Here is a 25,872-nt window from a genome sequence, read left to right on the forward strand (position 1 = left end):
GTGCTGTTAAGTGTTAAAATCGGTTGCTTGCAACATTATCCAAGTGTACTTTTGGCAGTAACAAGTAGAATATATAGCGTATATCATTACTTCAGAGGGAAACAATGTCCGAGGCCCCTATTCTTTATTGTCCAGTTTTGTATGAAGTCTTTTATGTTGGAATCCGATTCAAATGATCGAGGAATTGGAATAACCTTAATGTAGAAAAGGCACACATTACCCTCTATAACTATCACTTAGTGAAAAAGAAGTCATGACCGCTCTCTTTGATGTCTCAAAATGGAGAAATTACTCTGCAGGATCGTGATTAAAATTGATTAACAAAATAGAAAGCATTATCAGATCAACAATTCCACCAACACCTCGTACAAAAAGAAAGTACATTATCTGAAATCAAGATAAATTTTGATTTAGTACAACTTATAATCCTCCAACTGATGATCAAACCAAAAGACTTGACTAATGTGTTATAAGTTGCTTAAGGTACATGGCATGTAATAATCCACTTTTATGGGCATGGTAGTTGAGCCTGGCACAAGTATAATATCACTTACATTCAAGTATGTGTTTGAGATCAGATTGCAACCAGAAAGAAAGAGATGGCTTTTTTTTTTGTGTGGGTTAAATCTTATATTATGATTGATTTGATGATAAATGGAAACTTATCACAACTTGACGAAAAAGAAAAAGTGGAAGCTCTTTAAGAAAAAAAGTTAAAAAGAACTATTAAATTGAAGCAACTTTAACATTAAGTTGGGTTCAAATTCTGATTCCATGGAATAATAATAAGAACATAATGTAAAATGTAGTAAAATTGAAGGGATTTGGTATTTTACACATTCTAAGTTATTTTCTTATACAATTTAAGTTAAATAATTAATATATAATTTATAACTAAGTTTTGTGAAACAAATAAATTAAACCTAACGATTGAATAGATAAAAAATTAAAAAAAAAAAAATTCAACCAAATGCAATGTAATAATTTAAAATTCCTTTTTTGAGAAAAAAGATAGATAAAATTTATGTAAAAGTATATGGGAGTTGAGATTTTATTTCAATAGGAGATGATAATGAAAAGAAAAAAGAAATAATTATTTTTTAATCTTGAATGGTTGGTGTAATTTTTTTTTTTAAAAAAAAAGAAGTGGTATATTTTTTAAATTTTTTTATTACGTAATTTTCTTAAAATTTTATATTTTTTAAACTGTATTTCTATTTTTTTTAAAATTAAAATAAAATAAACTAATTTTATTTACCCGTTTCTTTTTCAGAAAAAGCCGTATTTCAATTTATCTGTGCTCTAAAGAGCTTGTAATTACCTATGCTCTTCAAGAACTACTTCGTGTAGCAAACGCAAGGAACACGTGGATATCAATTATTGTTATCGCAGTAACTGAGTTTGTTCCGGACACCTGTGGGGATGAAACCGACATCAGCGATCTTCGATTTGGTGGAGAATTTCAGATGATCAATTATGTGTTCTTGGTTTTTAATTAATAGGTTATTATTCTTTGATTATGCTCGTGAAGGTAGATTTTCTCATCCTCATAGGCCAAATTTTGACCTTATCTTCTTCGCTCTGCATTTCCTAGCCGTATATATTCATGCCGGAGTCTGAATCCGTTATTGGAGGCTCTACTCATGCCGATGCCGATGTCAAGGGCGACCCGAGGAAGAGAGCCGGTTTATTAACAAAGGTAAGGCAGGTGGTCCTATCGCCATTCTCAAAAGTCGACATAACAATCAAGATTGGGAGAAAGAGAAACAGAACCAATCGCAGAGTCTCCTCTTCAAATCCACCTGGTTGCTTTTCTTTTCCCTCTTGTTCATCTTCTTCTTCAGCTTCAGGTAAGCGGCCTAACAGAGCTTTTTGCTTTTGTATTGGGCAACCTCAAACCTTGGGCTCGCCCCTTTTTGAACCTCGAACAAGCGACCCCAATGATCCCCAATTTACGCTTGACATGCTTAGAACTATGATTCAGAAGAATGATTTCTATTCCAAGGATTCCAATCCTCATTGTGATTTGTTTGTAGCCTGATCCTGTTTCTCATATTAGCCATATCCTCGAGAGCTTTAAGGAGTAGCTTCAAACGGGATGAACATGTGTTTCTTCGGATCAAATTCATTGATTTTGCTATATACTCATTGTTCCTTGTATGAATGAAGCAAGCTACGACCAGTTGATCATAGCTCCTCCTCATTGAATGCAATGTGTATTTCCATTGTTCATATTAGACAAGGAAGGATTCACCACAAAAGTGGAAAGGAATGTGGAATTGTTTTATTTTATTTTGATTTTTACGAAGGAAAACAAATGAAAGATTGATTCATTATAGAGTCGTACCAACAGAAAAATATCCTTGTATCTGGAAATGTTTCTGTTAATTGAATGGAGGGTGAGGCAGGTAGTTGTCTTTGCTACTAAATTTTATAGCATTGCTGCTTTAATTAGCCAATTACATTCCAGGAGTAGGGAAGACCCATTTTCAATTATTTGTTTTGAAACCAAATTATGATGCCTTGGAGTTTCAAAACCAGAATGCTGAATCTTTCTACCTGCTCAAACTCGAGCATTGGCAAACATGAAGAAACTGAGTTGTGAGTTGCCAGCAATCCACATGGCGAATTAAGGAGTGAGTAATGTAAGATACCTGACACTTTGTCGAGGGACAGAACGTCCAAACAAAGGGCCGTAGCCCATACAAAGAGGATATGTGCCATCTATGGCGGGTCCATATGATTAAGTGCGATAGAATGTCCATTACCCGTCCACATGTGATCTTACAGCTCATACCAATTCTTCCTAATATTTTGATCTGGAATTGGATAAAGGAGCCTACTCAGGAAATCTATAAACCAAATCTTCTAAAATGGAATTGGAAAGATAAAAAAGAAAAAGGGAAAATATTTATATAATGGGCGGGGTAAGGGTATGGGCCAAAATCTCAGTCTATCCATTTCCATTCGGTGCTATGCGTCGAACTCGGACATTCAGAGAGAAGTTTACTTACACGTGAACCCCATCAACCCATCACCCATATCTCTTTGGAATTTGGATCCCAACTCAGCTCCGTCTCTTTACTGTACGGCGACCCTCATCCCACCATTCCCTCCTTATTAAATTAATCTAATTTCCATCGTCATGATTGGGATCCCACTTCCCTCCCAATTTTTTATTAGTATCCTCAACTCTGGATTTTTCTCTTTTTCTTTATCGGGAACCGACACCAATCCGGTGTATCTACGTCTTCAACTAATATATTAGTAAAAAATTATTATAATATGTGTATTGATTTGTGCGCAATGACAAATGGTGGTACTATTAGTGAATTGGATGGACCCGAGCTCTCTGAAGTCCGTGTTATTTGCTATTTTAGCGTATACCCAGTAGTAATATATTTTGTATTCATCAATCAGCATGAAGCATGACAGTAGATTTTACTGTCGCAGTATACAGTGGTCCCTGCCCTCGTCGGCGGTGTGGGCTTTTTTTAATGGTTAATGACAAACTGGGAAATACTCTTGAAGCTACTTCGACGAGGCTGGATCTGACATCGCTTCCCTGCCCTTTGCTTTCTTCTGCTTCCTCCGTTTCTGGGTTAGTCATTTGTTTTCCTTCTCTTATTTGTATTTCTCTTATTTTCTGATTCTCTTCCTCCCTTTCCGCTGTAACTGCCTATTTCTGATTCCTGGTTTCCTAAAACTTCAACTTCTATTTTTTCCTTTCGTTTGCAACCTAAATTTAAGCTTTCTTCTTTCGTTATTTGCTGCTGCTTATCTATTGCTTCTTTTTATGTTTGCCCATCTACTTTATATATAGGTATTTGTTTGTGTGCTTGTTTATCGTTTATATGGAGTTTATTCCTAAACTTGTTCTTTCTTTTTCAATTCTCTTGTTGGAAATCTTTGTCCATCTGTACTAATAAATTTTGCATCTTTTGGGCAACACATTGAAATTGAAGCAACTGCAGCATAACCAATTAATTAGTTAATTTGCCTGCTCTGCTTCTGTTACTTCTGGATATCCCTCTCCTTCATCTATTAAATGTACGCTTGATGGTTTCTATGTGAATTGACTGTTGGTTTCTCTGTTTCCGAGTTTTCTTGTCCACAATTTGTGATGAACCAGTGTCATGTTAAGGATCATTTGAATATCCACTACATTCTGCAACTCTGCTTCTCTTATTAATCTCTCGATTCTGCTATTTCTATGACGATGCTGATGGTCGTGATGATGATTAGTGTTTCTGCTATATCCAGTCATCTTTTTCTTTTAATTCGTCTATTTCTCATTATTGTCTCCGTTCTGCTTCAGTTGAAAATGTCTTCTTCGAGGCCAGGCCACTCCTCCACCAATTCAGGGAGGTCAAGACACAGTGCCAGGATTATTGCTCAAACCACTGTAGATGCAAAACTTCATGCAGATTTTGAAGAATCTGGTAGTTCGTTTGATTACTCAAACTCAGTGCGCGTTACCAGCTCAGTTGAAGGAGACCAGCAGCCAAGATCCGACAAAGTTACAACTGCTTATCTCCATCACATACAGAAAGGCAAGCTGATCCAGCCATTCGGTTGCTTGCTAGCCTTGGATGAGAAAACTTTCAAGGTCATTGCATATAGCGAGAATGCTCCGGAACTGTTGACAATGGTTAGTCATGCAGTTCCTAGTGTCGGAGACCACCCAGTTCTTGGCATTGGAAGCGACATAAGGACTATTTTTACTGCCCCTAGTGCCTCTGCATTGCAAAAGGCACTGGGATTTGCTGACGTTTCTCTTCTGAACCCTGTTCTGGTGCACTGCAAGACTTCTGGAAAGCCTTTCTATGCAATTGTCCATCGGGTGACAGGGAGCTTGATTGTTGACTTTGAACCTGTGAAACCCTATGAAGTACCAATGACTGCTGCTGGTGCCCTGCAGTCATACAAGCTTGCGGCAAAAGCAATCACTCGATTGCAATCTTTACCTAGTGGGAGTATGGAAAGGCTTTGTGATACAATGGTTCAGGAGGTTTTTGAACTCACTGGATATGACAGGGTGATGGCCTATAAATTTCATGATGATGATCATGGTGAAGTGGTTTCTGAGATTACAAAGCCAGGCTTGGAGCCATATTTAGGTTTGCATTATCCAGCCACTGATATCCCCCAGGCAGCTCGCTTCTTGTTCATGAAGAATAAGGTCCGGATGATTGTTGATTGTCATGCAAAACATGTCAAGGTGCTTCAGGATGAAAAGCTTCCATTTGATCTAACCTTGTGCGGTTCAACACTAAGAGCTCCACATAGTTGCCATTTACAGTATATGGAAAACATGAATTCCATTGCATCTCTGGTAATGGCAGTTGTGGTTAATGAGGGAGATGAGGAGAGTGATGGTCCTAATTCTGCACAAATGCAAAAGAGAAAGAGACTCTGGGGTTTAGTAGTCTGCCATAACACAAGTCCGAGGTTTGTCCCATTCCCTCTCAGGTATGCCTGTGAGTTTCTAGTTCAAGTCTTTGCCATACATGTCAATAAGGAATTAGAGTTGGAGAATCAAATTACTGAGAAGAATATTTTGCGTACACAGACCCTCTTGTGTGATATGCTGATGAGGGATGCACCTTTGGGTATTGTATCGCAGAGTCCAAACATAATGGATCTTGTAAAATGTGATGGTGCTGCCCTATTGTACAAAAACAAAATATGGAGGTTAGGAATAACTCCAAGTGACTTGCAGCTGAATGAGATAGCTTCGTGGCTTTCTGACTACCATATGGATTCCACTGGCTTGAGTACAGATAGCTTGTATGATGCCGGGTTCCCAGGTGCTCTTGCCCTAGGTGATGTTGTATGTGGAATGGCTGCGGTGAGGATAACTTCCAAGGACATGATTTTTTGGTTTCGATCTCATACTGCAGCAGAAATTAGATGGGGTGGGGCAAAACATGAACCTGGTGAAAAAGATGATGGTCGGAAGATGCACCCAAGGTCATCATTCAAGGCTTTCCTTGAAGTTGTCAAGACAAGGAGTTTACCTTGGAAGGACTATGAAATGGATGCTATCCATTCTTTGCAGCTTATACTGAGGAATGCTTTTAAAGATAGTGAAACTGTGGATGTAAATGCCAAAACAATTCATTCAAAGCTTGGAGACCTCAAATTAGAAGGAATGCAAGAACTAGAAGCTGTGACAAGTGAGATGGTCCGTCTAATTGAAACAGCCACTGTTCCCATTTTAGCAGTTGACATTGATGGCCTTGTTAATGGATGGAATAGTAAAATTGCTGACTTAACTGGGCTTCCTGTTGATAGAGCAATTGGAAAGCATTTACTCACGCATGTGGAAGATTCTTCAGTTGACACAGTAAAAAAGATGTTACACATGGCACTGCAAGGTAAGCCGTATACCAATTTCATTAACATTATCCTTCAGCTATTCAATCTTAGTAGTAGTAGTCATGTGGATAAGCATGGGACTCTTTGCACATATGACGACAAGCAGGTACTTGGAGCTGGAGAATTGATACTATTTTCAACTAAATTTTACTTAACATTGTCTCCTAGATTAGAGAAATTAAAGTTTTCAATCTCCCTCCTTTTTCTCTGCATGCTAAAGATGAGTTTGAAATTATGAAGCTAGAAGTATATCCTCTTTGCCTATATATATATATATATGTCTGTGTGCCTATTTAGTGCTTTCTGTTAAAGTTAATGTCAACAATTTGGTTGTAGTAACTGTTCTTGGTTATACTCAGGCAAAGAGGAACAGAATGTCCAATTTCAGATCAAGACACATGGATCCAGAATTGATGAAGGCCCTATCAGTTTAGTAGTAAATGCTTGTGCAAGCAGGGACCTTCATGAGAATGTCGTGGGGGTGTGTTTTGTGGCCCAAGATATCACTGGTCAGAAGACTGTCATGGATAAGTTCACTAGGATTGAAGGTGATTACAAAGCCATTGTGCAGAATCCAAACCCTTTGATCCCCCCCATTTTTGGTACAGATGAATTTGGTTGGTGCTCTGAGTGGAACCCAGCAATGACAAAGTTAACTGGTTGGAAGCGAGAAGAAGTAGTAGACAAGATGATTTTGGGGGAGGTTTTTGGGATTCAGATGGCATGTTGCCGTCTTAAGAATCAGGAGGCTTTTGTAAATCTTGGTGTTGTGCTTAATAATGCAATGGCTGGTCAGGAAGCAGAGAAGGTTTCTTTTGGTTTTTTTACAAGAGGTGGAAAGTATGTGGAATGCTTGTTGTGTGTAAATAAGAAATTGGATAGGGAGGGTGCAGTCACCGGTGTCTTTTGCTTCCTGCAGCTTGCAAGCCAAGAGCTGCAACATGCACTCCATGTCCAGCGCTTGTCAGAGCAGACTGCTATGAAGAGATTGAAAGCCTTAGGTTATATAAAAAGACAGATCAGGAATCCGGTATCTGGGATCATATTTTCTAGAAAAATGATGGAGGGCACTGAATTGGGCCCAGAACAAAGACGGCTTCTTCATACCAGTGCTCAGTGTCAGCGCCAGCTCAACAAGATACTTGATGACTCAGATCTTGATAGCATTATTGAAGGGTATGACCAAATCCTTTCTTTAAAGACAAATTCCTGGTCGATTTACATCAAACAATTTTATGCACTTATTTGGAAAACTACCTGTTAGCATGTTCGCATTAGCATAATTTTGTTTTCATTTCTTTCTTGTTTTCCCTTATTCACGGAAAGACTAGTAGATCAAATTGAATGTGCAGTATATTGATATGTCTTGTAAGTTTTAGCAATAACACGGGCCCTTTTTTATCATCTGAACCTATATTTTAAATTTTATTTTCTTAATCACTAGCTAAGATGGACTAAATCTCGGATTACGTTTAACCTGGAGTTTTTATATGCTCTCCCGTGAATGTTTAAGTTGCTTGTACATTCAAAGTGGCAATGCGGAATAAATCTTTGGCTAGGAACTGAGCAATTATGGTGAATGTGATTAATCTCATTTCGTTTTCTGCACTGTTTGCATATCAGCTTTTTTCTCTTGTGGATTCCTGTATTAAACTTTTTTGGCTTTGCAAATGTCTAATCTCAGCACGTCCTTCCCGGATAATATGATTTCTTTGTCATTGTTTAAAAGTTAGGAAAGACTACCTTTTGAGACAAGAAATAGCCAGCATCTTGTGTCACACCATCTACCATTAATGCCCTCATAACTGAACATAGCACCTTATTTCTTGATCATGTCTGCGGTTAAAGATTACATGTCAAAGATTTGAGTTAGTCTATAGGCTTATGCAGAAGGAAAATAAAATCAGAAGAAAAAAAGAGTAATTTGGTGCCTCAGAAGGTCCTGTTGTAAGAACATCAGTTCTGTTTCAGACTTTGTCCTAGAGGGTCCTGTTACGAGATCAAAATCTCAAGGACCTCATTGAGACCCTTAGGCTGCATGAGATCGAATTACAGAATGATAAAGTTATTGGCAATATCCTTTAGTTTCTGAATGAGTAGTTCTAATTAATTATGAAAGTAAGTATTACCATATGTAGGCTAGAAAGAGTGGTTCTTCAGTAACATCAATACTTCTTTTTCTCACTATTTTATTTTTTAATTCATGACAGCTACCTGGATCTGGAAATGGTTGAGTTCACTCTGCATGATGTACTGGATGCTTCTATCAGCCAAGTTATGATGAAGAGTAATGGAAAGGGTATTCAAATAACCAATGACACTTCAGAAGAAATCATGAATGAAACCCTATATGGAGATGGTATTAGGCTTCAACAGGTCTTAGCTGATTTCTTGGTGGTATCAGTTAATTATACACCAACTGGAGGACAACTTTTTGTTGGAGGCAATCTGAGGAAAGATCAATTGGGACAATCTGTGCATCTTGCATATTTGGAGATCAGGTATTACACCTATTAAGCTTAATTCTGTAGATTTATTGTCTTTTAGCGTCCAGAATATGTTACTTGTCAAAAATTACTCCTAGCTACTCACACAAGCAAGAGAACATAAGCTAGAGAATAACAGATATAAATTGATTGGTGGGAGGAAAAAAAAAAGGAAAGTGGACTAGTCTACATCTAACAGTGTAAAATTTTTCTTTCTTGATAGGGAAAATGGAGAAAATAGAAAATTTGGAAAAATAGGAGACAGAATGGAAATAAGGTGGATATTTTTCATCTATGAACTTGGTTAGTTGGTTATATAAACTCCATGATTTCATTTAGTTGTTACTCTTTCCCAATAAGAAATAGGTAAGCATCACACTAGTTCGGGAAAAAAAAAACTCTACGGTCCTGCAAGTGTATGTTAGGATTTGGAAGGTGGAGCGATTAAGCTGGTGCTTTTTGTTTATGGTTCAGAGTAAGTCATACAGGTGGTGGGATACCAGAAGCACTGCTAAGCCAAATGTTTGGAACGGATGCGGATGCAAGTGAGGATGGCATTGGCCTGTTGATCAGCAGAAAGTTGGTGAAGCTGATGAATGGAGAGGTACAGTACTTGAGGGAAGCAGGGAAGTCTACTTTCATTATAACTGTTGAACTTGCAGTAGCTCATAAATCTCGGGCCTAACGAAGTTTTCCAAGAATCAAATATTGTAAGGACTGTGTATACAGTTGAAGACGAAGATGCTGAATTTTGACATCACATTCACAAGTGGCCTCAAGTATTTCACATATCAAAGTTGTAAATATTCTTATTCCACAGTGTGATTTCTGATTTTTGTTTCTTGTGGATTTCCTTTCTCTTCCACTGTGGCAATCTGGTTTACAGTTATTGTTATACAAAATAGATTGTTTCCTGATGGACGAGAACATAACCTTAATTTCCATAATTGTAGTTGACTTCCTTCTTGCTGATGATTGCAATACCTGTATCATTACTCGCTGCAAACGTTCGTAAATTTTTTTAACTAAATTGAATATTGATACGAGCAAATTCTACTATAAGGTAGCAGAGCTTGCATAATCTCATCTAATAAACATGTTTTAGTTATAATTATTTATAACCTATGCCATATGTTATTTTAAATAAAATGCTCGGTGATAGCTAGTGAAAAAGACTCTTCTTTGGAAAAAGTTTTTAGATGATAGAATCTGGGAGCTTTAAAAGAAACGGCTAAATGGTCAAAATAAGAAAAGAGAAAGAAGAGAAGAGACAGAGACAAAGAAAAAAGAAGAAAATTTGAGAGCAAGAGAAAGTGAGCACAAGTGTGTCGAAGAAAGGAGGCTAAAACATATTTGACTTCAATGTTTAGTGTATGGACAATAGGGAAACAAAATTGGAAAGGAAAATGTGATTTTGTTATTTGAGAAATATGGAAACCATGCAAAAAGTCATTATATTTGGTCCTCCCTCAAAGAGGAAGCATTAAGGAGTCTCGGAGAGGAGAAATGACAATTTCGAAAGTCTTAATTAATAAAGTTTTGTTTAAAAAACGATGTCAAGGTTATATATTATCTAACAATAGATTAAAAAATCGATCATAAATTGCATGCAAATGAAAATTAATTAATTTATGCCATAATGAGGGAGCCTCAAAGTTATATATTATCTAACCAGTTATAATTTTGCAGTATACTTATCTAGAATATTTTATCTTCTTGTTGTAATGATAAAGGGAAAAAAAAAAAGGAAAGAAATACAAGGAATGAAAATATAATTCAATCAAAAAACAAGATCTAGACAGTATAATTCAATCAAAAACGCAAAAATATTAATAGCAATCTCTCTCAAGTCTAAAGCAATAAAAAATTTCCAATGAAATTTAAGTCTTGGGCGCAAAACTAGACTTGATTTTATCAGCCTCTTCAGTACTAATCCGGAAAGCCCTAGACAACACATCACTTGGAACAGACGGCGTAGCTGCAAACAAAGCGGAGCCAATAGACTGAGTGCCAGACAACTGGCTGTTGAAAGCAGAGATGACAGCGGCAGGCACATTGCCATTATTCTTCTGAAAGTGCACCAACCCCTTGGGAAACATGAATACCTCACCAGCTTTTATGGTCTTGGCAATTAACTTGTTGGAGGTGGTAATAAATCCCACATCTAGCTGGCCCTGTAGCACGAACACGATCTCGCTGGCTCTCGGGTGGGTGTGAGGTGGGTTCACACCACCAGGGGCGTAGTCAATGCGGGACATGGAGACGCCCAAGGTGTTGAGGCCTGGGATCTTCTCAACGTTAGCCGCTGTCACCGTTGATCCCATGCTGTTGTTTGCCAGACCTGGTTTCGCCAGTCCGCCGAAGAAGAAGTCCATCTCTGTTATGCTTGCTGCATTCTTGCAGGGGTACCCATTCATCTTGATTCCTGTTATAAAGGCATGTTATTTATATAAACAGGAGAGAAAACAGAAAATAACGTACATATAATAATGTTTCGTCTCTTGGGAAGGAAAGGGCATGGAAACGAATACCGGAGGAAAGATCGGCGACGCAAAGATCTTGAAGTAGGTCAGGATCGGCAAAAGCAGGAGGCAAGGCAATGAAAAAAGTGAGGAGAAAGAGAGTGGAAATGGTTACCATGATCAGAATTATTGCAGTGGGTGATTTTGGTTGTAGATGGATGTGGTTTTATACGTACACCAAAATAAGAAGGGCGTAAATAGAGGTGATAAACAGGGGAGAGAGAGTTCCGGATGAAGGGAAGATGAGAATGGATTTAGTTTTACGACATAAAAATTTGAGGTGACACCCAAAAGAAAGGGTATTAATATCAGGTTTTATTCAAATTGTAATACTCGGAAACAAAAATAACGTAAGTTCAATTTTTAAACTCTATAAACGGAGAGTCAAGTCAAGTCAAGCCAAGCCAAGACTTGTATTTTGAGCATTTGGCCACACCGCTCTCTGCCTCCAATCCCACAACATTAAATTCATTTCTATTTTATACGTATACATTATAATTTTACTAAAATATTTAATTAATTCTTTTAGTTAACATAATTCTTTAAGGCAAGTTAATATACAATAACATCTCTAACCGTTAACTTGCAAGTCAACATTCCCAGAATTACTTTGAACTACACAAGTGTTTAATTAGTTATGTTAAATGCATGAAAGGTGCATGTTTCATGTACATTTCTCTTTTCCCATTTATATGCATCTTCTTTATCCTTCCATATAGTAATTTTATAACCCTTTCAATATGCAGGCCGCAAACCTTGTTGGCTATGGTACTGAACTGTTGGGCATTAATTGGTTCTCTCAGTTTCTTAGTTAATATGGAGTATCAAGGGAGACACTTAATGTTGGCTTCTATTTCTGAAACCTTTTGAGCTATCGCATATGTATCACGAACCAAATAGGTCCACAATTGCCTGTCCTGTTGTTCCCACCGATATGGGACTTCCAATTCTTTGTTACTATAACTAAAACCATAGTTGCTGAATGCTGAATGAAAATAATGTAGGGTCTGCAAAACAAAACAGAAACCAAAAGCAATTCTTCGTCCCATACAAGGATGCTGTGCCAGGAATCTCAACTAGAAATAATAAGGTTTCTTTGACAAGCAAGTCTTTTAACTTTACACCCATCTACATCCACAAACCCAACCTAAAACAACACGTTTAAGAAAAAAGAGTTGTTAGAAGACTAAACAATAACCCTTGTCATGAGAATAATGACTGCAGTAATAAAATATAGTTCAAAAGAAATCCCAACCCACTTACGTAAAAGTTTACATTTCCAGAACTTTCATTTATTTACCCAGATTTTAGAAAGAAATAGATCAGAAAAAGAATGGAAAAAATAAACAGGTGAACAAACAAAACCAATTGAACTTGTCCGATGGTCCAATAGCATATTCTCTATTGATGAATAACCGTGTTTATCAATGTGATGATCACCACAACACAAAAAGGGCAATTAACCACACACACTCTTTTCTTTTCCAACTAAACTATTTACTGATTTTAGGGCTTGCAAGTCTTCAATGGACTGAAACATGGTAAAACTTTGTTTTTACTGAGAAATAAACTAACATATGAATACTCATCATAACAAGAAAAAAGTACTAGATTAGTGAATTATTCAACATAATAATTGTGAGTTCATTTACCTGACTATAGCAGCAAGGTTTATCCTTCTATTTTGATGCCATGAAACTACTTCTTCCTACCACCAGCTACCTTTGATTTCTTAATAGTACTTTCTTTAGCAGTGACCTTAGGTGTTCCCTGTCACCATGACGAGCAAACAATGACCATTGTCAATGAAAGTTCTGACCCAAAGAGGCATCCAAACAAAGAATAAATGGGCAAATAAAACCCGGCATGGATAGGAAATGAGTCCGATAAAACAATATGCACCATAATTTTCATATTTCATCACTAAGAAACTAAGCTGTTGCAACATAACGAGGATAAGAAAATGTTTCCTTCCAGAAGAAATTGTTACAAGATCGAGACGAGTTGTCCCAGAAAAATTGTTGAATGCAACTCATCTGGGTAAGAGACTATGGAAAAGAGGTAGGTACTTCAAGTATTAGCATCAGAAAAAAGTTCAACTCCTCTGGGGAGAGGTGCTGGGACAAAATACAGAGCCCCAGTTTCCCTTTTTCTATCTGTCATTAGCACCATAAGCTCCACAAAGTCAATTGAGATCTTGTTCAAATAAAAGAGAATGTAATCTTAATTACTGATGCTTCATATAGGTACTCGTTCCTAATATTTACTCAAGTAAAACAATTACTAACAAGAAAAACACAGACAACTTACTACTAGAATGAAACTAATGCAATTATAAGGTAACTCTAGTATTTTCAAAAGGAATTAAGTAGATTAAAGATGAGAAATTGGCTCTAAAGGTTCACCAGGGTTTTCAGCTTCTTGTCCCCAAGCAAACACCTCTGGATAATGGAATGAAATGTTTAGGAACCCGAACCAGAGTTGGCAAGCTCAAGCTGCCAGTGCCATCTGGCTTTGAACTACAAACTTGAGGAGAGAATACACTAAACTTGATAGTCGGTTTAGGAGATCGAAGAATGCATTTGCTTTCCTGTCACCAAGTGTATTAACAAATTGTAACTGACAAATAAGTCTACCCCTACCAACAAATCAGAACAAACGTTGAAGAGGTTTATCCCATACTTTGTCCTGTAAGTTCTTAGAGTATGTTATATCAGATAAATGCAGTAAAGTACATGCACACACCCATATAAGAAGAAGGCATTCTAGCAATTACTAGAAGTAGCCAAATTTTAGGAATTTTCTTTTTGAAGCATACATCCAATGTAAAAACATTCAAAGTCAAGCTCTTGAAGAGTCACAAGCGTCATCCTTTTCAAAACATCCAAGTGTAAGTTTCCTCATCTTCCAAGTCTTACTTACAAGGGCAAGAGCAAATTTTTTCTTTTTATTCCCCCTAAACCTTCAGGTAAATAAGATATTGTACTCAAGTCCCAAGACAATCCAAATCCAAATCCACAACAAATCATCCAAAAAAATCAAAGAGCGTCCATAGTTATTGAAGAGTAATCAAGAGTCCAAACCTTTTAAACGAATCAAGATTCTCTCTTCAAGATCATCCAAATAAATATAACAATAAATAATTTTTTCTCAATTTTTTCAACTGATCATTTTCCACCAAGATTTAATCCTGTTTGGAGATCAAGTCCTTTCTTGAATAAAAATGCTATAATAAATCAATACTGTCCAAGATCAAGTAATTTCATTCTTGAATGAAAATATTTTTAATATAGTACCAGTAGTGGTTGTACTAACTAGTTCCAGATATAGTTTAAAATTAGTGAAAATTTAGATGAGCAACAAAAGAATATAAATCATAGATCAAGGTGAAGAAATATTAAGAAAACTAGACTAAACAGGGTAGTTTAGACAAAATAATAACCAGGAAAATAAACACAGGGAATAAAGCCCTAGCAAATGAATCTTAATTCATCATCACCTATTTTTTTATTTCTTCTTTTGTACAGTGGATAATAGTATGCCTAGAGAAGACAAACCTTTCGTTTGATAGTAGTAGATGTGTTAGCAACTGGCTTAAAAAATGATTCCAATCTGTAAACAAGAAATGAGACATAACAAGCTGATGAGACTTTCAAATTTATTAAATATGAAATGGAAGAGAACAAGCTACACAGACTTTCTCTATATATGTTCATTAATTGGAGAATTACTTACCGGCCCTGTGATGACTTATTCTTGGCCGCTTTAATTTTTTCAATAGCCTAACATACAAAGAAAATTTTAAAATATGAGAAACATCTTTGTAATATCCAGAGAAGTAGTATGAGTACATAGCTTGCAATCTGGCATCCGACCAGGAAAAACAGTATAATAGTAGTAAAGAAGCCATACCTTCGTCACTCTGTCACTGTTGAACCCATTCTCATTTACCAGAAAGTTAATTAACCCCTGAAAATTAGAACTGCAACTTGTCTAAACATTTCATAAGAGTAAAATGCACATAGCACCAAATAAAGAATTTTCTGATAAAGAAACCATTCACCTCCTCATCCGGAGCAGTCCACTTAACATCAAGTTGCTCCTCATTAGTTAAAACCACTGGTTCTTTAAACAGCTGTCGAGCTTCTTGATAGGGCCAATCATCTGGTATTTGGTACCTGAAATGAAAAATATAAAGTTAATAAGAAAATAACGCAAGTATATATACGTGTATGAAATAGTATGGTTTAAACGGATAAATACATTCTTATATATTAAATTGTTACATAGTCCATGTATACTACTACTATTTTGTATTTTTGTGTCATTAGGTTACTAGAATCTAATCTAGAATAAGCTCTAAATAACACCAAGGTAATTAACAAGAATCACCCAAAAATATCTTTTATATGGTGTTGGAGCACAAGTTATCATTTACAAAAAACTAAACTTTTTCTTTCTTTCCTACTGCAATCATAGGTCTTTCTTCCTCCTCCACTATAGCCGATTCATTGTCCTCTTCTTCCCTTCAATTCTCAGGATCCTCTAACCCATCTCTTTGAAGTTTCAAAGATCAACACTACGCTGTTGAACGACTCCATCTTAGAAATTGCTTGACTTGGGAATGTCTTTTTCATCCTATCTCTCAAGGCCATGATATCCACTTTCATATATACGAGTCCACTTCCTATTCAGCAGAAAAAATGAGTGGCGATGGTAAGCAAGTCCCATTCCTAGAAGCTATTCTATAGAAACAGGATGACCCTCTTGTTTCTCTTGGATTTAAGACTACAATTTCTTCCAATATCTTGAGGAGTTCGTCACAAACCGAGAACATGGTTCGGATCTAGGAAGGTAATGATTGGTTTTAGAGAAAGGTAGAGAGAAAAAATAGAGAGGGAGATCAGGAGAGAACATGAGAGAGAAATAGATAGAGAGAAAGAGATTTCTGAGAGGAAGAGGAAGAAACCGAGAGAAAGAGAGAGAAAATTTGGTGAGATGATGAAAATATATTTAAAATAATTCATTTCATGCTTACATCTAATGAAAATAGGTGATTTTATACAAGAGAATATGCATGAACACATTCTCCAAGGGAGCCGAAGTTGCAAAGGAAATCTCTCAATTCATTGAATGAAGATGGAGGAGCAGCCGATTAACCTAGGGTTTGAGAGGATTAGATACCCCTCCTGCAAGCAAAACATGTGCCCCCTAGGATTCTTGGATGCATGCCACGTAGCCCTATCTTTTCAAACAGTTAACCCTTAAGGGTTTGGATTCCCCATGGAAGTTTCCATTTTTCTCCTTCTTTTCCCCAACCATTACAATGTTCCCTTGCTCATTTTCTCCTTATTGCACTCAGATCCGTACAGAGTCTTCTCAAAGCCAACATCTCTCTCACTACTCAAGAAGCCTAGTTCACCGTTGATCAACTTTCCAAGACTAAGCCCTCACTCAACTTTTCAACTTAAGTCAGAAGTCTACAGCACTTCAAAATCCAACCTTATGATCAATTCTTACCCCCAAAAATTCATAACTTTATTTGATTCTCTAGTCTCCTCAAAAATGAAGTTTCGGAGGATAAATTAGTACTTCAAGTCCTTGATGGTTGTTTCCTCAACTGAGAACATTGTTTTTAGTTTTAATGCCTAAAAACCTAATGTCGTCCTTTTTCGAACTCCAGATTACTTTGTGTTCATCTAGGTAGCATGTGCAGGCCACCACAATCTTAGCTGCCAGCCACCACAAACCGGCCATCTCCATCACAAACTGATATTGTAGTCGGCCATCTCCACCAAGACTAACCTTCATCACTGCAACCAGTTCGCCTAGACGCACACCACCCAGCAGCAGTTGCTCCAGTTGCGCAATTTGCCCAGATGAACAACCCTATCCGCCACCATCTGCTCATCCCTCAATCGCAGATGCCCTCGATCTTACAGTTCGCCTACACATGGATACTCAACTATGGTCACTCTCAGTTGCACAGTTCGCTCAGACGCGCAACTATAGCAACCACCATCTGTGCATCTTTCAGTCGCGCAAACGCACAGACCTAACCGCGCAGACCAAGCAACAGTCACATAGAAGACCAGCCTGCTCCACTACGCATCGCTCATGCATCCACCTGATCTGTCAGTCCACCACAGCCGCCAACTCTCTTCTGCACAGCTGCATTTGTCTGACTGCATATGGCAAACACCAATTTATCTGTATAGCAGCTCCGACTCCTCTGGTCAGACACACACAGCCACATGCTATCCTAGTAAAATCCTTCATGTAATTACCAAAAAACACTCAAAGATATCAGAGGTAACATCTCAAAATATTGGAACCCACTTTCACATGGGAGTACTAGCAGTGAATTTCAGCAAAGGTATGCAACTATCACTTCATGGCGAATGATTATCTGAATTGGTTCTAATTAATCCAAACCACCCTCAAGCGAAAGGGCAAACTCAACCATCTTGTTGGTACCGGACTACAACCAAGATACCCCGCTTTTGTTTCTTGGGAAGAAAATGATCCCATGACCAGGGCATTACTTTGGAATTCCATGACTCCAGAAATCAGCAAGCCCGTGATGTTCCTACCCACAACATAAGCAGTAGGCCAGTATCACAATTTTATGATGGACTACAATAGACCGTCTCAGGAAGTTTTGTATAAAAAAGTCGTGCATATTAATTTCTAACAAACTAAATTCTAAATATGATCAAGTATGAGTACAAATTTTGCGAAAAGAGGAAATGTCACCAAATTATACTATATTTCTAAAAGAAATGTAAACTAATAGAAGTGATTATGTTAATGAACATGCAAAATAACAATAAAAATTAAACTAAATGCATAATAAAATGAAATCAAGACTGTGAACGAATTTCACCAAATATGCATTCCTTAACATTTTTACTTTGAAATATATGCATTCCTTATCAATTATAACCATCAAGATCTTAACAGTTAATCAACCTCGCAGAGCCCATGTCAAAAAGGCTATTTAAACATGTCATACAGTCACAAATGAAGAAAAAAGAAAGCAGAAAAAATGTGGAGCACCTCTCTTTGTTAATGTTTTCCAGTATTTTCTCTATAGAGCCATGTTGACGCATGAGCTTCAGTGCAGTTAGTCCTCCAATACCTATGATATAAATATGTAAAGGTAATAAACCTTTTTTAACATGTAAGAATACTAATATATGTGTCTATTGGAGCCAAGAAAAACCAGTAACATTTATATATTCCCCTCCCCAAAACCAAGAAGACTGAAGGGAAAAAAGTAGAGGTTAGACCATGAAAAGAAAATCCAAAATACCTCGAATGCTGTCACAATAATCACAACCAGAGAGAATGCACAAATCAATAAACTGATCCATTGTAAGGCTGAGTTCATCCAAAATCTGAAACAAAACAATCATGAGAGAACTGGTCTCTAGATCATTTAATCACATTTCTTATCAGCATTTACATGACCTTGGCAATTTCAAATTCCATGACAGGGACTTTTCTTGAGCTTGGATCCATTAAATGGCGAAGAAATCTAGGTGCTCCAAAAGTTAGGGAGTCCATGTCTTCGGAAGCCACAGCATAAATCTGAAAAGATGAAAAAGTACATGAAAAAACATTTATTCAAAAAAATATTATATGATACTTGTGAAGGAATGATTCTACTAACTTGTGCATAAGATCAAAACAATCTTAATGAATGGTATAAAATGATTTAAATATAAAAGAAGTGGACAACATTAAAATGCATGAATACAAATTACATATTTTTCAAAGCTTCCAAGCCCTAATACATTGTAATTGACGCATACTCAACAATCCAAAAAGATAGATTATCACAAAAAGAAAAAATAACAACAACAATGATAATTGCTTCTTAACAGAAGATATTTTATAGAGGTGCAAACCTTTCCTGATTTGCAAAGTGCAGCACATTGTGCCTCTGCTTCGGAAGGAGCCTAGAGAAAAAAGTTTCGGCTTTTAATAAATAATGGGCACTTAATATTTAGGATTTTAAGAGATATACTCATGCTATGGAGAGAGGGCACATGTCTATATAAAACTAAACCAAGTTCTGCAATAAATTACTTCAAATTATCTAATATTACCTCGATTACTGGCACTCCCATAAGTCTTAAAAGTCTTTTGCAGTCCTCATTGTGCTGCTGTGTTACCTACAAGTTAAAGCGGATATAGCTAAAAGGTTAAGCTTAGAGTCATAATTCCTTATTTGCTAGTTGACGCCATCCGCTCTATGAAGAAAAAACATAAATGAATCTTCAAGTCAAGATTCTACACCTTCCTGGTAAAATTGAACGAAAGAACATGAGAGAGGCACTCACCTTTACTGTTCTTTTACTGAATTTCTCGATGTCTTCTTTATTTCCAATCTGCAACCAGGAAAATAGAACATGGAAGGGGAAAAAACAAATGAATAGATAAAAGGAAAAGTGAGTCCATAGTGACATGTACCTCCACGGCATCAGCCAAATCCTCAGTAGCATCAGCCCTCTTTGAGTAACTGTATTACAAGAAAAAACATCAGCCCCCTTCTTGTAAGGAAAAGAGACGACCGCTAATTTTTAAAGCTTGAACGCCCCTAATTGATAAGGGATAAAAACAAAGTTAATTGGTGATGGCAAAGGTACCGCTTTGCCAGCTCTTGCTTCTTCAAATCAGGAGGCTTCCCATCAAAAACATACCTGAAAGAAGGCGTCAGTTGAATTAGGAAATACTTCATCAAACTTGATACATAAAGTGGCAGGTAGCAATGACATAAAGAAACAAACTTGATATGTCTCCAAATACTAGAACAACACCCCTCCCCCCCAGTGGAGGGCAAATGGGTGCAGGGAAAAGATAAAGATGGGTCTTACAGAGGCTTCATTCCAGCTTCAAGAAGCCGAATGGTGCGAGTGAACATGCCCTGCAAGTGACTAAAGAAAGTAAAACCAAGAAATCCCCCGTATAAGTACATCATCAAACAAATAGAGATAAATAAAAAACAAAGGATGGATAGACTCCACCAATATATGCTTCATAGGCTATTACCCACGATTAATTAAAAAGGAAAGTAAAAAATAGCACTGAATCGTTCCACGGAGATAAAGATTAACCTGGTGACTTCACCAGCTTCATTTGTGAGCATCTCAGTCCCGCTTCTTCCCACTACAATCTGTACTCATCCAATTCAGTTACACTTAAGCTCTTTTACATTCCAATAACCCATATGTTCGCAGAAATAGATACTATCATACATAGGCACAAGATAGAGATACATGCAAACAATAACTAAAACTTCATTTGTAAGAAATGCGAAAGAAAAAAGAGGCAACAAGGAAAAGAGGACTGAGTTTACTGACAAGGAACTGATAGATACTCATGCTAGCATCAATTGCAATCTTACGACCGAAGTAGCTCTCAAATTTCTGCTCTTTCATAGCCTTTGGGGCATTGTCCGCTAGAAGCTTTGTTAAACCCTAATCAAATTCAAACTCAGCATCAGTATATAAAATAAAAAGAAAAAACAGAAGCAATATTTCTGCTCTTCAAAATTGAGCATACACCTTTATACCCATGGTTTCGGAACGGTCGGCAGAATGGTTTGAGGGGATTCAGATTTGATTTGGGCGATTTGTTTCCCGCCTACTACGACTCGCAAGGATATTTGTTAAAACCTGTACGTGTGGGTTTAAAGCACACATGTATGTATGGCTTCGTGCACGTGGTGTGAGAAAGACGACGTAGTTTTGGATGTGCTAGTACTTTCCTATAATTCTATATCTGTAACTGTTGCAGAATGCTGAGTGCCAAAAACTAGGGAGAACTGTTTGAGCTAAAAAACCATGCTGTTTATGCTAAGACGCTCTTGAATTGTTTATGCTGATGCCAAACTCTTAACTTTCTGTTTGTTGTGATTCACAAGAACGAAAAGAAAAACAAATAAATAATGTTTTTGAGACGATTAATGCTTGCAGTTTAAACTGATAAAAAAAAGTATTTTAAAATAACAATAATTTTAAGATAAAAATAATATAATATTTAATAAAATTGTATTTTTGATAGAAAGCGTGATAGCTATTTAATAAATTCTGTTTACAATATTAATAATAGCTATTAGAAATATATAATAGTAGGATTTAAATTATTATAATATTCTTTCAATATATAGGTATCACCTGATTTTATTTACATAATTTGTAATAAATATAAAATTATTAATAGCCAATTATATTATATTTTTATTTTTAAAAAATTAATGAATAGGAAACTGACAAACTTACTTGCTAAAAATATTAATCACCTTAGCAAACATAAATCATTTCTCAAAAGAACTTTTTTTTTTTTTTAATCTTATAAAATGATAAACAGTATTTTTATTTAAAAATATTTTACATTTTTTAGCGTTTAATCAGACTTTTTATTTTGTATTACAAAAACAAAAATAAAACTCACACAACACACATCCTTGGCCTTATTATTTATGAAAAAATAATTTTTACATATTTATGAAAAAATATATTTTCTCGTTTCTGCTAAAATAATTTAATTAAAATAAATTTATTCATCCTACTTTTAACTTGCATCAGCTTAATATATTAAATCATAACATCAACATTTTTCTGTTTAAAGATAAAAAAGTCATTTAGTTGATTTCTTCATCCCCATTTCATGGCCGGTCGAGAAGCTAGCTTTAAATGGCGACAGCAGCCCCTGCAACTCACAACACTCTACTAACAACAGTTTTAATTGGAAAAAAGAAAAAAAAAAAGAATTGAAAGAGAAGAAAATAAAAAATGGCCATAAGAATCTGCATGCACTGTTCCTTACATAGTTATTAATTATTAGTAAATATAATATAATTATAGTATAGCAAGATGAGTAAGTTGTTACAGCTATACATATATATATATATGTAAATATTTTTTAGAGTTATTCCAGCTATAGCTATATATATATATATATATATTGCATTGATGATCTGCGGAGATGTCGAAATAGTGAGTCAGTAATAGGTTGATGAAGTGTCGAAAGATATGACGATGAATCTAATGCTCCGACGTTACAGACGATGCCATCTCCTTTTTATATATACATTAATCCAAGCCCATTTCTCCATTCTCCACCCTCCACTACCTACTGGTCAGTTGCCCATTTTTATATCAACCCTAATTGATTCTGCCCAAATATATACATATAACTCATCTCCTCAATATGGTAATTTCTTAGTCTCTTACAAATACTAGCCTTACTCTTCATCGTAATTCTAATTCATTTAATTTTTAGTTTGCAAAATCCACGAGCTGGGTATAAGTTGTTGATTTCAATTAATTAATTATATGCATGTGCATGCATAGGGGAAGGGTCCCGAGGTGACTACTAAAGCCGACTGTGAAACTCCTTCGTCGAGTGAGCAAAAAGGTGGATTTAGAGCATCCATGTTCATTTTTGGTGAGCAAATTAATTTAGATAGAGTTAATTAAACTCTACATATATATTAATTGTGGTAAAAGTATTATTGATTTGTGTGTGTATGTAATGTACGCAGTGTTGGTGGCGCTAGAAAATATGGGATTTATAGCTATAATAATTTGTATGTGTATGTAATGTACGCAGTGTTGGTGGCGTTAGAAAATATGGGATTTATAGCGAACATGGTGAGCATGTATCTCTATTTTTATAATGTGATGCACTTTAGTGTATCCGGCGCAGCAAACACCCTTACCAACTTTTTGGGAACAACTTTCTTGCTCACTGTGGTTGGCGGCTTCATTTCCGACACTTACTTGAACAGATTTACTACATGTTTACTCTTTGGAGCTCTTGAAGTTTTGGTAATCAAAAACATGCATACTTACATCAATTTATAAAGAAACCCATATATATATTTATATATTTATTATGTGATGTGATAATAATTTGTATAATGACAGGCATTGGTGATGGTCACAATTCAAGCACACTCAGATCATCTGCATCCAAGTTCTTGTGGGAAGACAAGTTGTGTGAAAGGTGGAATAGCAGTGATGTTGCACGCATCATTAGGTTTGTTAGCACTGGGTGCTGGTGGAGTTAAAGGGTCTCTTCCTCCTCTAGGTGCTGACCAGTTCGACCAGAAAAACCCTAAAGAAGAGAAAGCTCTGGCTTCCTTCTTTAACTTTCTATTGTTAAGCACCACCCTTGGAGCTGTTGTTGGAGTTACAGGCATTGTATGGGTCAGCACAAAAAAAGCTTGGTATTTAGGTTTCACCATTTCTACTGTTGCTGCTTTTGTTGGCTTTATTGTTCTTGCTATTGGCAAGAATTTCTACCGCCTCCTTCCACCTATTGAAAGTCCTCTAATTAGGATTGCTCAGGTTAAGTTACACACTTAACTATAGTTAATACTAATATTGATTTATTAACACTTGTCTTTACTCTCTCTCTCTCTCTCTCTCTCACACACACACATAAATACATACACACAGTGTGGACACAAACACCCATCTTAAGTGCTAATGAACACGTCCTCATATATACATATGGTATAACTACTTTTGTTTTAATTTGTACACAGGTTATAGTTGTTGCTATCAAGAACAGAAAATTAACGCTACCAGATAATGCTGATGAATTATATGAGATCATCGATGAAAAAGAGCAAAAAGGAGAAAGAATCTCACACACCAATCAATTTCGGTACATAGATAATAATATCTTTCAATTCTTGTTTACAGGTATAAAGAAATTGATTAAAAATTTAATATATAATATATATACACGTATATGTATATATATATATAAAAATTGAAGGTGGTTGGACAAAGCAGCTATTCTTCATAAAAACAAAGAAAGCACAAAATGGGTGGTTTGCAGCGTCACTCAAGTTGAAGAAGTGAAGATTATAACAAGAATGTTGCCAATTTTAGGGAGTACTATCATAATGAACACATGTTTAGCACAATTGCAAACTTTTTCAATGCAACAAGGATCGACAATGGAGTCTCATTTAGGCTCTCTTGAGGTTCCTACTCCTTCAATCCCAGTCATTCCTCTAGTGTTCATGTCAATTTTGGTCCCCATCTATGAATATGGTTTTGTCCCCTTCGCTCGAAAGATCACCAATCATCCTTCAGGCATCACACAACTCCAACGCGTAGGAATTGGATTAGTATTATCTATCATCTCTATGGGAGTTTCGGGTATTATTGAGGTTAAACGAAGAAATCAATCTATTAAAAATCGACTTCAGCCAATAAGTTTGTTTTGGTTATCCTTTCAATATGCCATATTCGGAATTGCAGACATGTTTACTCTTGTGGGACTACTTGAATTTTTTTATAAAGAAGCCCCCACATGCATGAAATCACTCTCCACTTCATTCACATGGTTATCATTATCATTTGGATATTTTTTAAGTAGTGTATTTGTGGAGATTATAAACTCAGTGACAAGAAGGATTACTCCAAACAGACAAGGATGGTTATATGGGTTAGACATAGATAAAAACCATGTAGATCTCTTCTATTGGTTCTTAGCCATTCTTAGTAGCCTCAACTTTATCAACTATCTCTATTGGGCTTCATGGTACAAGTATAAATCACAAGACCCGAATTTTGAATCACAATTGCAATCTTCTACCGAGGAGGAAGCTGCTCCTAATCATAATGTTAATATTGATCAAGCAACAACCAATATTGAAGAAGCTCCCTCTTATGAGAAAAAAGGTTTAGAGAAAGATATCAATTTTGCATGACACCAAATAATGTAATGTTATTATTCATAAATTGAAGGACTAATTATATTATCTTATACGTGTGGCAATTAATCAAATTTGAAATAGTCGTGATACCATATGAAATTTGATTAATCTCAACTACACATATTTATATGTGATGAAAATAATAGGAATGGCATGGATTTTGATTTCCTTCTAAGTGTTTAAAAGGTTTTCACAACATCCATACATAAGATAGGCTTGACCATATAAAGAAAGTAAATTAATTAAAGACATATGTATGTGTGTCTTGAGTTCAAATCATTATATTTATAATTTGATTTTTTATCATATTAGCTATCAATGAAGTCAACATATAAATTATTTATATTTTAGATATTAAATAAATGATTAACTTACTCATATTGATAAAACAAACTCCTTTTTATATGAAACAATATTGTTAGTTGTGTTGTTGTCCAATAATAATTAATTATAATTTTTTATTATGAATAAAAAAATAGTTTCAGGCTCTCAACAGATTTTTGTTAATAAAAGAAAATGGTCTTAAACTCTCAACATATTTTTGTTATTAAGACTTTGTATTTACTTGAACGCGAAAAGTTTGAATATCACTTACATCGTATAATTCACTACTTTACAGATGTATTATAAATTGCATGTGATGTATAATTATAGATTTAATATAACCAATAACTTAACACACTAATGTGTTGGTAGAATAACGTGACAAAATCAAGTTAAATCTCAGCGAACTTAG

The 25,872-nt window shown here is 35.9% G+C and overlaps 4 protein-coding genes across 9 annotated transcripts; 2 read left to right on the forward strand and 2 right to left on the reverse strand.

Annotated features, from left to right (window-relative positions):
- Positions 1 to 2,966: 2,966 nt before the first annotated feature.
- On the forward strand, positions 2,967 to 9,833 carry PHYA (phytochrome A). Of its 3 annotated transcripts, none has more exons than XM_088214721.1 (5): positions 2,967 to 3,601; positions 4,319 to 6,380; positions 6,741 to 7,557; positions 8,592 to 8,882; positions 9,091 to 9,324. In XM_088214721.1, exons 2-5 carry the CDS (start codon positions 4,325 to 4,327, stop codon positions 9,173 to 9,175), a joined length of 3,249 nt encoding a protein of 1,082 aa, XP_088070847.1. In that variant the 5' UTR covers positions 2,967 to 3,601; positions 4,319 to 4,324; the 3' UTR covers positions 9,176 to 9,324. The 3 variants fall into 3 exon arrangements, with proteins under 3 accessions (XP_088070847.1, XP_088070845.1, XP_088070846.1); XM_088214719.1 differs by lacking the exon at positions 9,091 to 9,324 and adding an exon at positions 9,342 to 9,833 and having other exon boundaries at positions 2,974 to 3,601; XM_088214720.1 differs by lacking the exons at positions 2,967 to 3,601; positions 9,091 to 9,324 and adding exons at positions 3,643 to 3,823; positions 9,342 to 9,833.
- Positions 9,834 to 10,622: 789 nt separating this feature from the next.
- GLP5 (germin-like protein 5) lies at positions 10,623 to 12,081 on the reverse strand. The gene is made up of 2 exons (XM_022043137.2): positions 11,399 to 12,081; positions 10,623 to 11,292 (listed from the first exon to the last, which is right to left on the reverse strand). The coding sequence occupies exons 1-2, from the start codon at positions 11,505 to 11,507 to the stop codon at positions 10,748 to 10,750; spliced, it is 654 nt and encodes a 217-aa protein (XP_021898829.1). The 5' UTR covers positions 11,508 to 12,081; the 3' UTR covers positions 10,623 to 10,747.
- Positions 12,082 to 12,379: 298 nt separating this feature from the next.
- Positions 12,380 to 21,279, reverse strand: LOC110815360 (5'-3' exonuclease family protein). Of its 4 annotated transcripts, none has more exons than XM_088214723.1 (19): positions 20,970 to 21,279; positions 20,758 to 20,874; positions 20,512 to 20,570; positions 20,272 to 20,331; positions 20,044 to 20,097; positions 19,868 to 19,916; positions 19,738 to 19,785; positions 19,504 to 19,569; positions 19,303 to 19,353; positions 18,863 to 18,982; positions 18,705 to 18,789; positions 18,449 to 18,530; positions 15,453 to 15,567; positions 15,302 to 15,358; positions 15,125 to 15,171; positions 14,947 to 15,001; positions 13,795 to 13,979; positions 13,042 to 13,159; positions 12,380 to 12,536 (listed from the first exon to the last, which is right to left on the reverse strand). In XM_088214723.1, the coding sequence occupies exons 2-17, from the start codon at positions 20,833 to 20,835 to the stop codon at positions 13,803 to 13,805; spliced, it is 1,203 nt and encodes a 400-aa protein (XP_088070849.1). In that variant the 5' UTR covers positions 20,836 to 20,874; positions 20,970 to 21,279; the 3' UTR covers positions 12,380 to 12,536; positions 13,042 to 13,159; positions 13,795 to 13,802. The 4 variants fall into 4 exon arrangements, with proteins under 4 accessions (XP_088070849.1, XP_088070848.1, XP_021898828.1 ...); XM_088214722.1 differs by having other exon boundaries at positions 20,962 to 21,278; XM_022043136.2 differs by lacking the exon at positions 13,795 to 13,979 and having other exon boundaries at positions 20,962 to 21,273.
- A 1,249-nt stretch (positions 21,280 to 22,528) lies between these two features.
- On the forward strand, positions 22,529 to 25,186 carry LOC110815434 (protein NRT1/ PTR FAMILY 4.5-like). The gene is made up of 6 exons (XM_088214649.1): positions 22,529 to 22,612; positions 22,753 to 22,846; positions 23,012 to 23,229; positions 23,329 to 23,751; positions 23,952 to 24,073; positions 24,188 to 25,186. Exons 1-6 carry the CDS (start codon positions 22,610 to 22,612, stop codon positions 25,128 to 25,130), a joined length of 1,803 nt encoding a protein of 600 aa, XP_088070775.1. The 5' UTR covers positions 22,529 to 22,609; the 3' UTR covers positions 25,131 to 25,186.
- Positions 25,187 to 25,872: the final 686 nt, after the last annotated feature.

The sequence above is a fragment of the Carica papaya genome, chromosome 3, assembly GCF_054855325.1.
Source record: "Carica papaya isolate Zhongbai chromosome 3, ASM5485532v1, whole genome shotgun sequence".
Classification (NCBI taxonomy): Eukaryota; Viridiplantae; Streptophyta; class Magnoliopsida; order Brassicales; family Caricaceae; genus Carica; species Carica papaya.

Excerpts from the sequence above, each read along its gene's own strand:
- PHYA (XM_088214719.1), top strand. The coding sequence starts at position 4,325 with ATGTCTTCTTCGAGGCCAGGCCACTCCTCCACCAATTCAGGGAGGTCA. Across the intron at positions 7,558-8,591 it reads CTTGATAGCATTATTGAAGG|CTACCTGGATCTGGAAATGG; the intron begins GTATGACCAAAT and ends AATTCATGACAG. Across the intron at positions 8,883-9,341 it reads CTTGCATATTTGGAGATCAG|AGTAAGTCATACAGGTGGTG; the intron begins GTATTACACCTA and ends TTTATGGTTCAG.
- GLP5 (XM_022043137.2), bottom strand. The coding sequence starts at position 11,507 with ATGGTAACCATTTCCACTCTCTTTCTCCTCACTTTTTTCATTGCCTTG. Across the intron at positions 11,293-11,398 it reads CGTCGCCGATCTTTCCTCCG|GAATCAAGATGAATGGGTAC; the intron begins GTATTCGTTTCC and ends CCTTTATAACAG.
- LOC110815360 (XM_088214722.1), bottom strand. Across the intron at positions 20,571-20,757 it reads TGAGTATCTATCAGTTCCTT|ATTGTAGTGGGAAGAAGCGG; the intron begins GTCAGTAAACTC and ends GGATGAGTACAG. Across the intron at positions 19,917-20,043 it reads AAGCAAGAGCTGGCAAAGCG|TTACTCAAAGAGGGCTGATG; the intron begins GTACCTTTGCCA and ends CTTGTAATACAG.
- LOC110815434 (XM_088214649.1), top strand. Across the intron at positions 22,847-23,011 it reads AGCATCCATGTTCATTTTTG|TGTTGGTGGCGTTAGAAAAT; the intron begins GTGAGCAAATTA and ends TAATGTACGCAG. Across the intron at positions 23,752-23,951 it reads CTCTAATTAGGATTGCTCAG|GTTATAGTTGTTGCTATCAA; the intron begins GTTAAGTTACAC and ends ATTTGTACACAG.